Below are 13727 nucleotides of genomic sequence, written 5' to 3'. Positions count from 1 at the left end.
CACCTGTTTGCATAAAAGTAAATGAAACAATCACTGTTTTTATTCGTAAGCGGTCTTCACTTTAGATCAGTGATTCTCAAATAGTGGGGCGCTCCCGGACCCGGGGAACATGCTTTTTAGAATTCTCCCCGCCGTACTAGGGCTGAACGATGCATCGTTTTGGGACCGAAAAAGGCGATCTCAGACAACGCGAGTTTGAGCTCGGCAAAGCTGTTTGTGCCCCTTGTTCACGCTGTAGGTCACGCAGTCCTGATAAAAAAAAAAGCGTTAGCGTTGTCCCGGAAGTGATTTATTTCGCGGCTACTTAAATGCTCTGCGCCAAGCTATCTTGCGCCGCAGCAGAATGGACTTTATTTGAACTATATGTAAGTCCGCGCACATCAGCAGCAACAAGCTACGCGATGTCAAGTAAACGACACCACTAACAAGTTGCGTTCTAAATGAGGAGGCGAGCAAGGAGGCGCTAAACTTGCTAATCGCGTTTGGGTGGAGAGCCAGCTGATATGAACAGAAATGTATTGCAAACATTACGTAGCTAAACATAAAGTAAGAGGCTGACGATATCACGACGAAGAGGTTCGATGTCAAACGTATAGTAACCATAAAAAAATAAAAAACGTATCGTAAACATGTTAAAACTGTTGCTTTATTTATATATAATTTTTGTTTAAAATCCCCCTGGATAATCTTTTTGTCTTTTCTATATTATGTACGTATTAATAACTGTGTTTGGTTTGTTAATGTTAGTTACAAAAAACGGTAAATATTTTTCATCTCGTCAATATTTGCACAACAGAGTACTGAGTTTCGAGATCCTCACAATAATAGTTCTCAAAATTATATTTTCTATCAATTTAGCTTTAAGTTATATTTTATTGACCATCTAACATCAATATACAAAGAGAAAGAAATTGGTGGGGGCACGAATCGGTTTCTTCTTGGTATGGGGGGGGTGACAGGAAATAATTGAGAAGCACTGCTTTAGATGGATTGCATAAGTCTGTATTGCAGCCATCACCAAATGGCGGACCGCGGTCCGAATCCGGACCGACAGATGGTTCAGACCGGACCATTGACCTTTCTATGATAATTCTTTTTCAGGGCGCATTCGCAAACGTTGACGCTGCAATTCTAGTTAATACGGAAATGACGTCACTGATTTGAGCCAATCAAATCTTTTGTTTACGATCCACTGCCAATTGCGCAGCAGACCGGAAGAGAGTGCTGCTGACGGTATGCCTTGCTCAAAAGTTAGCAGGGTCGATACGTGTTGTTTTAACTGAATGGACGGAGAAATTTAGTTTCGTTCTGGCAGCAGCCGATTCAAAACCAGTGTGCATCATATGCTCCAAAACCGTCGCAACATTGCGAAGCGCCACTACGAAACAAAGGACTGCCCTTTTGTGCAAAGTTATCCGCTGAAGTTTGGGGTGAGCGCACGCAAAAACCTCGAACTTCGAGTGCAGTATAACATATTTTTACATTTTCGTTTACAGCCCAGCGGCTTGCAAACGAATGTTCACTAAAAGTGAACGAAAACATTCAGTGATGGGGAAGTTGTGAAGGAGTGCTTAAATGCGGTTGCACAAACATGATTTAAAGGAAAACATAAAACCCAGATGTGTGAAATAATCTAGCAAATCCCAATGGCCCCGACTCCGTTCCAACCCAGATTTAAATCACTGGCAGGGCAGTCACAAACTCATTTTTCTCATTAAGAGAAGTTAAAAAAATATTCAAAAGAAAAGGCGGTGTCTACGAATTAGTTTTTCATGAGGACAGCCATTTTTATAGATTTTGTACTGAACATGTTGACTTCGGTTTTTTTTAGGCTGATAACTTTGATTTAAGAAAAAAATGTAAAAGATGTTAACTCAATGCTTATCACTTTATATATTTCTGCAGGAGATATTTTACTGTTTTTTTTCTGGAAGTGGCACCCTTCAGTTCCTGGAGCCACATTTTCTTGAATGTGAAATAAACCCCTTATATTTTTTTGACTGGCATATGTGTTTAATGGGAACATTGCTAAATATTTAGTGTATAAGTGTGCTCTGTTGAAAATGACTAAATATTGAAACCATATAAAAATGTGAACATAGGCTAGACATTAAGGGAAGTTGGACTTTGGTTCGGACCTTGTAATTTGAAGAAATTTTAGTCGTGGACCTCTGTGACTTTTAATTGAATATCTCTGCTGTATTGTATTGTTGCAAAAAGTTGCACCATTGCACTAGTTATTTTGAGTCTAAAATTATTGCATGTTATAAAATCTTGCATCAGCGTCACAAGCCTGCATTTATCGGTATCTCACCTGTGAATCGTATAGGCTTGATTATGCTCTATAAATTGTGCCCAATAGTCCCCTGTCTGCAGTCATCCCATGTTTGTCAGCAGATGTCAATCATGAAGTCCAAGGAGCTGTCAGAAGGCCTCAGGAGTAGCATAGAGATGGACAAAACTATGCAGCCATTGTAGGTTCATAAAAGGATTGTTACATCACTCGTCCAGGTGTGGAAGCCACAAGTAAATGTCTCTATGTGCATATTGTATAGAAGAAGCCATACATGAAGAAACATCTCAAGGCTTGTTTGCAGTATGCTATCACACATCTGGGCAGATGAAATGAAAATGGAACTTATTGTTCTGAACACCACTCCTCTGCCCACTTTAAAAACGCATTAGAATATATTATTTGTTAGCTTTCGGCTCAACATGAGGCTGTCACTGTTATCCATTTCTTCTAGTATCAACTGTTAGTGTGTGTATATATATATATATACGTATATACATATATAAATACATATATATATATGTGTGTATATATATATATACATATACGTGTATATATATATATATATACACACACACACACATATATATATATGTAAATATATACATATATTATTTATATATACACATATATATATATATATATATATATATATACACACACGAATATATCGACAGAGACAGCGAGAGAGAAAGAGAGCAAGAGAAAGAGAGCGACAGCGAGAGGTCATTGAGAGATTTCCGCAACAGGATTTGGACAATCTAACAGTTGCCAGCACCATATAGAAAAGAACCACAGGTGATTGTCAACCAACAATGACTTGTCTTTATTAGCAAAAAAAAGTTACAAGTCTCTACAATCCTCGTGGGGTTTTGAAGTTCATGCCAATAACGGGCTGAGTCACTTGAAGCTTGGAGATGTTACCAAAGTCCTGCAAAGAAGACAATGCAGTATGTGAACATTTCAGTCGATTCAACTGCGGACAATTTGTGTGCGAGCACTTACCATCAACTTGAGCATGTCTTTGGTCTCTGGGTCCACCTCAATGATCTCCTGGTCCAGAGCTGAGATCTGCAGGAGGATACACACATTTAGAGACTTTTGCTACTATCAAGTTGAAGGAACAAAGATTAAAAGTTGGACCTCGGGCACATAGTTGTCCCGCCTCTCCCTCTCCTCCTCCTGCAGTTTGATGGAGATGCCCCTCACTGGACCGCGCTGGATGCGCTTCATCAAGTGTGTCACGTAACTGCAACATAAACAACTATACGATTGAACAAAACGATTCATATGAAATGGGGCCGAACATGGCCCATTAAATGGCAAACAAAGTCTGGTGAAGACAAACAATGCAAGTGCTGGACCTGAGGTAATTAGGAGACTGAGACACAGAAACTTTTAGTAGTACCAAATGCATAGTCCCCCCCCCCCGCCGAAATACAAACGCTCAGAAGAGTTTTGTTCAATCAATTTTACGCGTTGTAGATTTGGCCCCGCCAAACTCACCCAGCGATTTTGTTGCGAAGAGGTTTGCTTGGGATGATGGCGATCTCCTCACACAACCGCTTGTTGGTGTGGAAGTCATTTCCCAGACGAGTGTAGTACTTCTCAATGATGACCCTGGCGGCCTTCTTGACCGTCTTCGTCCTGACTCGTCCCTGATGACACCCAAAATACAAAACCTTGTCATTAGCTAGTACTGCAAAGCACAGAGACACGCACACGTCCTCTACGATGGACAATTGTTTCACCCGATACCGAATAAAGTCTGCCTTACTAAGTACGCAACTCGGTGTTTGCACTAAACCACTGAGAGAAATTTAACTTAGTCGCGACTCAAGCTTCCCTACGAGCCCATTCAAGTTACATTTTATTCTTCCTCCATCGCTGTCTGTTGTACACCAGAAATGTAACATGAAGTGGAATTATTGGAGTCGTTTGTGTGGTGAACGACACTTTTCGCCGTTGAGTGAGCACTCAGAAGGTGATGATGGAGAAAGATTGTAACAGGTTCTCAGTTACCAGTGTACAAAAATACCCACCATGTTAATTCAGGCCGGTAAAAGAGGACGTGCTCAACTTTAAACCGGAAGTTTATGGTGGACGAGTCGCAATATGGACGCCACTCGCTGAAAAAATACTGCCCTCCTGCGGTCAAATGTGATCACAGCAGTAAATGGCTCCATGTCTAATTCCAAGAAATATGCCGTTTAAATAGCTTGGCACAAATTTAATGCGCAATATAATTTGGTTGTAACTACTAAAATGATGAATTGGTATTATGTTATGGAAATTATATTTTCACACAAATAGTACAGTAACCACAGTCTCCAAACAATTTGAAAATGTATTAAGATTGGTATGTTTTCAGTGGTTTGCAATGTATATGTAATCCTTTATACGAGTGTCACCAAAGCCTCCTTACAATAAATAAAAAAAAATGTGATGTTAGATTTGTTCTATTTACTCAGTGGTTAAATTCGCTTTCATCCAAAAGCATAAAGCATGAACACCCTCCCCCTAGCTAAAGGTTGAAGGGACCATAGGTTTGTTCCCACATGGTGAAAATAACCCGAAATAATTAAATCCATCCATGATGGTGGGCTGGACCGGAGTAAAAAAACCCACCCAGGCACGTGGAGAACATGCAAATGCCAGACAGGAAGTCCAGAGCCAGAATCGAACCCTGCACCTATGAACTGTGAGGCAGACGTGTTAACCAGTCCACCGTCGTGCCGCCCACCCTATGAAATTAATTCACTTAAAATAATGAATTCAAAATGGACAATCAATTGTTGAAACAGAAGCACATCAATTCAGAAGCAATTTAAAAGTTCTTGTATAATGCACTCGCACAACCCAAAACAACAACAAAACAAACAAAAGGTGGAGAAATCTTTTATTTTACATAAAAAGGGTGCAAACTGGACTTCCCTTTAGGCGTGGAGGGAATAAAAAGTGATTTTTCATGTGGGACAAATAGTTTAACATGAATCCAAGGAAGGGAAGAACAGGCGATTAATTAAAAAAAAAAAAAGGCTCTGATGCTTTTTCAGCAAATTAAAAATCTGAAACAATAAAAGTAGGAAACTCGGGTCCTTCACTCTTGAAGCCCTTGACTAACTCAAAGTACATTTTGAAGTGACATTCATATTTCAACACAATAATACTTATTTACAGTTTTAAGATTTCTCTTAATCATAGCTCTGGTGGGAAAATTGTGTCGAGGGGAGAATAAACTCTTGGAGCTGTACAACTAGATTTTCCACAGTTTGAAAGGCGGGGGAAAAAAAATTGAATACAGCTTTTATATGGAATCCCAACAGAAAGAACCAAGACTACAACTGCGAAGTCTGTACAATTTACAGTTCTCAAATAAGCGTCACAACATTGCAGTAAATGTCTTCCTCTTCTTCAAAGGAAAAAAAAAATACAGTAAGTCCAAGACAATTCTACAGTACAGCAACGAGGAAAAGTGCCAGAGAACCCAAAAAGTACGAAGCCATTCATACCCACTTGACCCGTCCTTAGCTTTGTTTTATGCATGTTTGACACAACAGCTCCGGCTGTCACACACAATTTGAAGTCCGACGCAACAAAACAGGATGAGCTCTAGAAGTTGTTGGAAAGTAAAATGGAATGTCTTTTGTTTCTCATGTTCATATAGATGACTGGAAGCCATAACGTCTCACAGAGCCGACAATAGACGTGTTCCGCGGGAGACAGGGCGCTGTCTTCCCTGGATAAGCCGAGCACATACTAACCATACAGTCGCACTGCAGGAGGCCCACAAATGCAAAGAAATAAAAAGGCTGTCAAGTGCTGCGACACCCTCAAAGGAAGAGACAGCAGCAAAGAAAGCATACTTCTGGAGATGCGACTACACTTTTCCTCACTCTCATCCAACACCGCCTGGTAACTGAATTCAGCCTCCATGCGCTTTTTAAAAAAAAAAAAATGTTTTTAAATGACGGTGGACACACTGTCGATGGTAAAAGAAAAATGAACAAAAACATTCCACTTTCCTGGCACAGGACAAAGGCATGGACTTGTAGTAGTCTCAAGGAATGGCACTCGGGGAGATCCAGAATTCAGGGGAAACGAGACAAAACAAAACAACATGAAAGGCTTTAGTCCAGATATGCACCTCACTAACAGGAACACGTTCAACTTTCCTCAGGGAGGCAAAATGACGAGGCCCTGCCTGGTGCCACTGTGGCATTATTGGAGTCAGAGGTCAAAAGAGTTTGCAGCTGACCATCTCACGATGACCCCCTCCCAGTCCGACCGACGTCACAATCTTGTCCCAAAGTAAGCAATACCTGTCATTCAAATAACTCATTTTCCCTCAGCTACTATTACAACGATGACCTCAACTTTCAGAAAAGGTCCCGTCGATGCTCATATTCAAGTACTTTCAATAACACAACTTAGGCCTCACGTGAGTGGCGAGGGCTAAGGACAAACCAAAAGCTATACAGTGTAAATACACACAACAAGCATTATGGACTCAGTGAGATAGTTAGCGACATCTACAACATTGTATTCAAAGGCAGGTCCACTTACCACCGCACCGGGGCCTCCAGTGACAGTGGATTCACGTGTACATGCAGAGGTGGACAGGGGCGGGACACGGCGAAGACGCGCACACGCACACAAACAAAAAGAGTCGGTGACAAATGAACATGTATTCCCCGCACCTCAGGGAAGCCGGGCACCCGCTGAATGTCAAGCACACAATTCAAGAATGAATAAAGGAGGCGCACAACGCTGGGGTCAACAAATGTAGTAGTGCAGTCATGATCTCAAGCTTTTTTTCACATGTTGCTACCCTTTCCTTACTCATAAAGCCATGGCTATTTGGATTGAAAAACAAAAAACAAAAAAACAATTGCATTTAAAAATTTTCACATTAGCAAGACATGGCATAAAACATAAAAACTGTGTTAGGAGGATAGGCAAGGTGACGTACTGAGGATATTGTTTCAAGGCAGCCCTCCGTGACACGACGTCAAAACACAAATGATGCGGATACAATCTTTCTCCATATTGACAACAGTCGGAATCATTGAGCATTGCTTTGCAGTGTGGGGGCGGGCGTCAGGCTGGAATCCATCAGTCACTCACAGTCCACAACTTTGGGCTCTTTTTTTTTTTTTTTTTTTTTTTTACATTTTTCTTCTACATATAAATCACTTAACCCCTCAAAACTGCTGCAAATGGAACAACCATTAAGATCAGGAGGCCATCTTGACACCAGTCAAGTGAGGTGGTTGTTTGGGGTTAAGGCAGACAACAGTAGTGTCGAGAAGCTCCAAAGCAACTACCGGTGCAGAGTCCATCATCACATCACATCACATGACCGCTCCACATTAGTTTTGGTCTCACCTTTCACGTTGGTCTCGATCCTTCCCATGCACAGGACAAACAACATAAATGCTCCTAATTCACTTACTTTTCGGTTCATACATTCAGCGTGTATGTTGGGACAATTAGTAAGAAAACTGGTGGCAACCAAGAGATAAATATCATAAATAGCTTCTTCTTCCAGCCCAACTCCAAAAGTGTTCACAAAACAGGACAAGAGTCTGGAGGGTTGTAGTGTGTCGAGAGAGGGACTTGAGATCGGAGCCGGAGCAGAGATTCTCCTCTGAGAGCACATTGCAGGAGGGTACGCGTGCGTGTGTGTGTGTGTGTGTGTGTGTAGGGGGTCTCCTGTGCTCTCTGGTCCAGCGGCTCACCTCTTTGGAGGCAGAAAGTGCAGGAGCGAATGCAAGCGGCTTAGGCTCTTGGCTCCTCATGTGTCATGCTTTACATTCAGTCCCACGTCAGGAATACCCAAAGAGGGATTTTTCATCACAAAGAGTTAGCGACGGGGAAATGAAAATAGGCAAAAGGAGAAAAATGCATCTTGAGCACAATTATGCTTTGCAAAAGTTCCAACAAAATGTTATCCCGCAAATCCTGGATGGAAAAAAAATATAAAATGATTGCCAGCAAATGCCAAAAGCGTCCCAAAACCATTTCACTGGTCCTTTCAGAAAACGGCGGCATCAAGAGCTCTCCTTTTCCTGCGCTTGAATTCTGAACGGAACCTCACTGATTTTTGCCAGCACAATCAACTGATCCAGAGCGTTTCGGGCTGCTCGGAGACCATCATTTGTGTCGCGGTGTATTCTTCTTCCGTTTTCGCTTGAAGAAGCAGCAGCACCTGCGGACAGACACACACAGTCAACTAACATTTAGGCAAACGACGCGACACTAGCAGGGCGCTTATTTGTGTTCAGGAGATGGACAAAAACGACGCTTAATCCATCAATCAGTTGTTAAGTAAGAACCATCTGTTTCCCCTCAATCTTACATCCTCATTTTAGGACGGCTGATTTCTAATGTTGCGCCGGGCCAGATACTTTTCTCGGTTCCATCCAGCATGAGTATTTTGCAGTATGCAAGGCAAGTCCCATTAAGGCATGCGTGTATGCATGACTTCAAAGCCAGCACGCACCTTTCCGACAGGCTTTTTTTGGAGGCTGATACAACCGCAGAGGAGGAGCCAACTACGGCAAATGTTCGGTTTCAAGCACCACCGGGTCATTTCAGGCCAAAGCACCAGGTCAGTTTAACCGAGTCCATTTTAATTACAATGAAACTTGGCGTACTTGTTGATAGTGATGGCACAACACTAAATCTAAAATTTGAGCCCAATCAGAGGAAGGTTTTTAGGAGTTATGATCTGCTAAATTTTGACATTTTTGGCAAAAAGTTTGAGGTTTTTTTTTTGTTTTTGTTGAGCAGCAATGAGTCAATGTATCCATACCTTAAATATTCAACTTTTCAATGAGTATGCCACCATCACTATTAACAAGTAGGCAACGTTTCATTCAATTAAAATCTGCCTGATTACAATTTTCAGATTTTTGGAGAGCACTGGCATGGAATGATGCAATACTTTTGTCCACATGGTGTTTGTTGAAAATTGCAACGCTTACTTTAGCCCAATTGCTTCAAACTCCCTTAGAAAGCTAACGTTAACCACTGAAGACAACAACAAATAAAAAAAGAAACTGCAAAATTTGTCCAAGGGAAAGAATGTGGTGGAGTGCACACAAAGAGCCAAGACATGATGAGCCAGTGCTTCAATAAATAACACACAAAGACAACAAAGCTGTAGACTATGACATGACCGGATCCTCTCAAGAATGAATATTCTCTAAATATTATGTAACTAAAAGTTAGAACTCCTTCAATGTGGAGCTAAGAATTACAAAACAGGACCACGTCATCTGATGCTTTAAATATTGGCCACATGTCAGGTGTTGTAATGAGTTTGTTTGTGATTCAAAAGCCAACGAGCGGCTTGTGCCCAGCCTAGGCTGATCCACTCCCTGTCCCATGAGGCTGAGGTGGACGAGCAGAGAGGGACTCACCACAGGTTGAGCATTTTCACGCAGCTACAGAAGAGAGAACAAAGAGTGTAAAGACAAAAGAAAGAAAGATTAATATAGTCAGAACAAGATGAGGAGGACAGAGCACGTGCAACACACACACACGCACACACATTAACAGACAAGCACAGTGGGGAGGTTTGAGGGGGGAAATGTACAAGGAACTAGACCAGTTACTAGTTCCGGTTTGGCTGCAGTCTCACGAAGTTCACGTTCCCGAATTGTATTCAGCACCTCCAGAATTTATGTGATACCTCAACAGTGGCGCGAGACACATTGCAGTGCAAAGGTTGGCGAATAGTGGATGAAATGAGAAGACGTCAAAACGCCATCACGCACACACATACGGTTCCTCTTCTTGTCGATTTGAATTTACTAGCAGGTAACGCTGTGTCTTGCTGACATGATGCGACACATTTCAAATCTGAACTGTTGATAGAAAAGTGACTGATTTCACACTACATCTACATTAATTCAGTTTCTACCATTCTACCATGAATTCATCATGAAAACCCAAAACGTTGTTCTGAAAATGCTTTTGGACCACTCCCGTGATGAAATAATCCGCTATTTAGAGTCCTTTGCAATCCCCCATCTCTGTACATTTTGGTGGAATGCCAAGGCTATGCTAAATGCGCTTTGTGAAAAATGGGTCTATTATTGACCATGAAGTCTGATTGACTCCATCATACAGAGAAACATCCAGTGCAGGAATGTTGAAAAGTACTGGCACTCAAGCACAGTGTGGGACTTGTGAGATTATGAGAGTCAACAGGAAAAAAGGAAGAAAAGGAAAAACGCTTGCAATTATGTGTCTGAGTTACAGATCAGTAGCAACTATGCAAATTACCTGGCCATAAACGGTGATGAACGCTTGAGCCGTTTAATCGGATTGAGGAAGCGACAGAATTTCTGGCAATTTGATCCTTTACAGTATTGACGACGCTGCTGGTATACAGGATAGTCCTGATCAGAAACTATTCGGGGTGGGGAAGGTGAGCCGAGAGGTTAGAAATGTAAGCGCAACGTCAATTCACTATGACCGTAATTAACAGGCAGCTGCATGGGCAGCATGAGTTCTGTCAGGTTCAACTCGTTAACGGGACTATCAATGAACCCGCCAGTAACGATGCCCAGCATCACGTCAAATAAGGGTGTGAATGGCTCGTCATTAGACAAAAATAGAAACCAATGCAAATGAAAATGATTCATAAGACATCTTTTGTTAAATCTTTGATATCCAGTCAGGAATGGCTGAGACACCACCGTTATGTAATGTATTTTGTATTTGTGGAGGGAGTGCTAGAGGCTGAAAATGAAAATCTCAATCTTCTCGACTAGCATGTTCCATCTTTAAAAATCAGACTCACATGAAAATCTGATGGACACACACAACTAGTCAAAGATGAGTAACCCACACAGTCAAATGCGATACAAGCGGTTGAGCTCAAGATGAAGGGTGCCACAATTCCACAGCACGGCAAAAGGGAGCGAGAGCGAAGCAAAACGAGGTGGTGAGGAAGAGCAGGAGAAAGAGAGAGAGGAGGCGGCTCAAGGGAATGGAAGAGAAGAGGTGCGGCTGCATGACACATACTTGGCCTCGTCCACCACTTCCACCTCTGCCTGGGCGGTGATCGGTGCATTGGAATGAGCTGCGAGTGGATCGTCAGCATTCAGCTCCCCGTTGGTTGAGCTGACCACCTGTGGCACGCACGCACACACAACAATAACTACATGTTAATATGTTTGCCAGCATCAGTGAGAACACAGCTGTGACTTCAGCGGGTGAAGAAAATGCAACATTGTGACAGAGCTACTTCCACCGTTTGCACATCAATAACACGGAAGACTCACCACATTAATGGGCAGTAGGGCTGCCACAAACAATTATTTGGGTAGTCGGCTAATCACCAACAGTAGTCACGATTTGTTGACTAATTGGATCATATGTCAATTGCGGCATGTTGCTCCAGCAAGCAGCTGCTCTGATATAACCAGAATTAATTAACAGCTTGAATTCTTGAAGGTATGTACAAATCAATAAGATGAGACAACATTCAACTTTTATTCAACTTTGCAGCTTGTACCGGCATTTCTGAGATGTTTATAAACGATGGTGCAATTTAAATTGAAGGCAATACTGTGATAGGATTTTTTGGATTATTGGTTACTCATGGGACAGCCACAGCACACCCGCAAAACTGCTCTGGGAGAGGCAAGCGCTGGATGCTGCAGTGTGCTGAAAAGACAACTAAGCAAAGTTGTTGCGCCAAGGCGATATGGCATGACACCTTCTTGTCACTGGCTCCAAGTCAGCCTTAGGTCATTCAAAAGCTTCAGGCTTGCAATGCTCAGTGGATGAAATGGCATGGTAATTCTTGGTTGTGGCATTTCCAAATCACTTACATTCATTTTGTCTGCGCTACACTGGCGCCACGGTGCGAAGCTGGTTTGATGCAAACCAGGTGGTGCCTTTCAGAGGCTGAATTTGAAGACGGAAAATCACCCGTTGCAATTCATCTCAGGTTCGCTAAATCTGATTCATTCATCCATTTGCGTACATGCCGCCAACGTGCAAAATGAACTGCATGGCATCTATAGCCCTGTTTGCGTGAGCGAGCAACCGTGCCTGTTTTTTTTTACATGTGCAAACCTTTCGAAATTTTGGCCCTGCATATTTGAAATTCAGTAGACTAAGCACGAAAAGACCAATATAGAAAAGAATGCCTCAAAACTTACAGTTGAGCAGTACTCAATAGTGACATGCATGTTTTGTCACCATTAAACTTGTTTTCCTTTTTCTTTTAATGTATTTGTTTCAAAATAAGAACCAGCCTTGACGAGCGGTGTTAAGAAAAACGTGGTTGAAAGACAGCAATACAATTTTATGCGCCACACTCAACAAAATACGGAAGTCACATTCAATTCTTGCAGTCTCCGGCAAGGCGAACTTCCTCACTTCATTTTCATTTTCCACTTACGATCCGATACCGATATTGCGGCCTAAAGTAATGGTTTATTCCGACATCGTCCGATATGAGCAGGAATAATAATGCTGTAATTTATTATTTTTTTGAATGAAATGTTAGAAGAGACTTGAAGTTACACTATTAAACCGAATATCAATAGTGAGCAACGGCAAGTATCAGAATATATGACCCATTTATTCCAAACATGGGGTGCGTCTGACTATTAACTGGATACATACATACAGTTACTTGTTACCTGTTAAAAAATGCAATTAGTAATATAATCAAAGTGCCGTAATATTAATGTAACTTGAATGCATTTAATCACTTTTGGATTGCTCCAATACCAGACAGAAATTAATACAACAAAAATCAAATCAATATGTTTATTTTTATATTTCAAATTTTTTCCCCATCTTATGGATGTTTAATATGGATGGTTTGGGAATGCTGGAAGCCAGGGCACTCGCAATTAAAATCGAAAGCACAAGACATGTGAAGGAGACATACAACCCACTTGTGCACCATGCAGCAGAGACAGACAGACTGGTAGATAGATTACTTCTCGTGAGGGAAAGTAGATTAGGTAGCTGCATAAAGTTTTTCAAACCTATCCACATGACCAGTTTGTAAATTTGTACAAGGTAGAGGAAAGAGATTCGCTCTACACGCACACACCACAGACCCCCACTCACACACCTGTCTTATACAACAACGCATGAGCGCACGCACGTGAACAAAAAAAAAAAAAAATCCACATTCTTATTAAATGTACCTGTAATCTGATTACCTTTTTTCCTACAACAGTAATGGAATAGTTACAGATTTTTTGTATCCTGAATATATGACACCAGTAGAACCCCGAACGTAATTTTTTTTTTTTTTTTAAATATGTTGACTCCCATACCGTCTTCACTAGCTCCTTGAGAGGAGTGGATGTTTGGATCATGCGTTATGCAAGCTCGCTCTCGACGCTGCAGGATACAAGAACAGGAGCAGAGTCTTGAATGGACTGTTTGT

At 41.6% G+C, this 13727-nt stretch overlaps 2 protein-coding genes across 9 annotated transcripts in view; both read right to left on the bottom strand.

The window, feature by feature from the left end:
* Window positions 1–3095: 3095 nt before the first annotated feature.
* Window positions 3096–4423, bottom strand: LOC148336883 (small ribosomal subunit protein eS17-like). The gene is made up of 5 exons (XM_088295580.1): window positions 4336–4423; window positions 3800–3951; window positions 3437–3542; window positions 3299–3364; window positions 3096–3224 (listed from the first exon to the last, which is right to left on the bottom strand). The coding sequence occupies exons 1-5, from the start codon at window positions 4336–4338 to the stop codon at window positions 3147–3149; spliced, it is 405 nt and encodes a 134-aa protein (XP_088151706.1). The 5' UTR covers window positions 4339–4423; the 3' UTR covers window positions 3096–3146.
* Window positions 4424–5175: 752 nt separating this feature from the next.
* csnk1g1 (casein kinase 1, gamma 1) overlaps window positions 5176–13727 on the bottom strand; it is a 28463-nt gene continuing 19911 nt past the window's right edge. For 4 of the 8 annotated variants that reach the window (XM_088295572.1, XM_088295574.1, XM_088295575.1 and 1 more), the window contains 3 exons: window positions 11333–11439; window positions 9721–9744; window positions 5176–8504 (listed from right to left, as the gene is read on the bottom strand). In XM_088295572.1, coding sequence (XP_088151698.1) covers window positions 8450–8504; window positions 9721–9744; window positions 11333–11439 — 186 coding nt within the window. In that variant the 3' untranslated portion in view covers window positions 5176–8449. The remainder of the gene's footprint in view (window positions 8505–9720; window positions 9745–11332; window positions 11440–13727) is intronic. The other 4 variants (XM_088295576.1, XM_088295573.1, XM_088295579.1 and 1 more) reach the window with 1 other exon arrangement.

This window comes from Idiotropiscis lumnitzeri, chromosome 5 (genome assembly GCF_059441095.1).
Source record: "Idiotropiscis lumnitzeri isolate Australia: NSW breed Sydney's pygmy pipehorse chromosome 5, RoL_Ilum_1.0, whole genome shotgun sequence".
Lineage (NCBI taxonomy): Eukaryota > Metazoa > Chordata > Actinopteri > Syngnathiformes > Syngnathidae > Idiotropiscis > Idiotropiscis lumnitzeri.
The sequence above is the reverse complement of the archived record's forward strand: the minus strand, read 5'-3'. Positions and strand labels throughout refer to the sequence as shown.

What these genes read in the sequence shown, in the direction of transcription:
- LOC148336883 (XM_088295580.1), bottom strand. An exon ending in CTTCGCAACAAAATCGCTGG is followed by an intron (nt 3,543 to 3,799) that starts GTGAGTTTGGCG and finishes TTTATGTTGCAG; the next exon opens with TTACGTGACACACTTGATGA. An exon ending in GGGACAACTATGTGCCCGAG is followed by an intron (nt 3,365 to 3,436) that starts GTCCAACTTTTA and finishes ATCCTCCTGCAG; the next exon opens with ATCTCAGCTCTGGACCAGGA.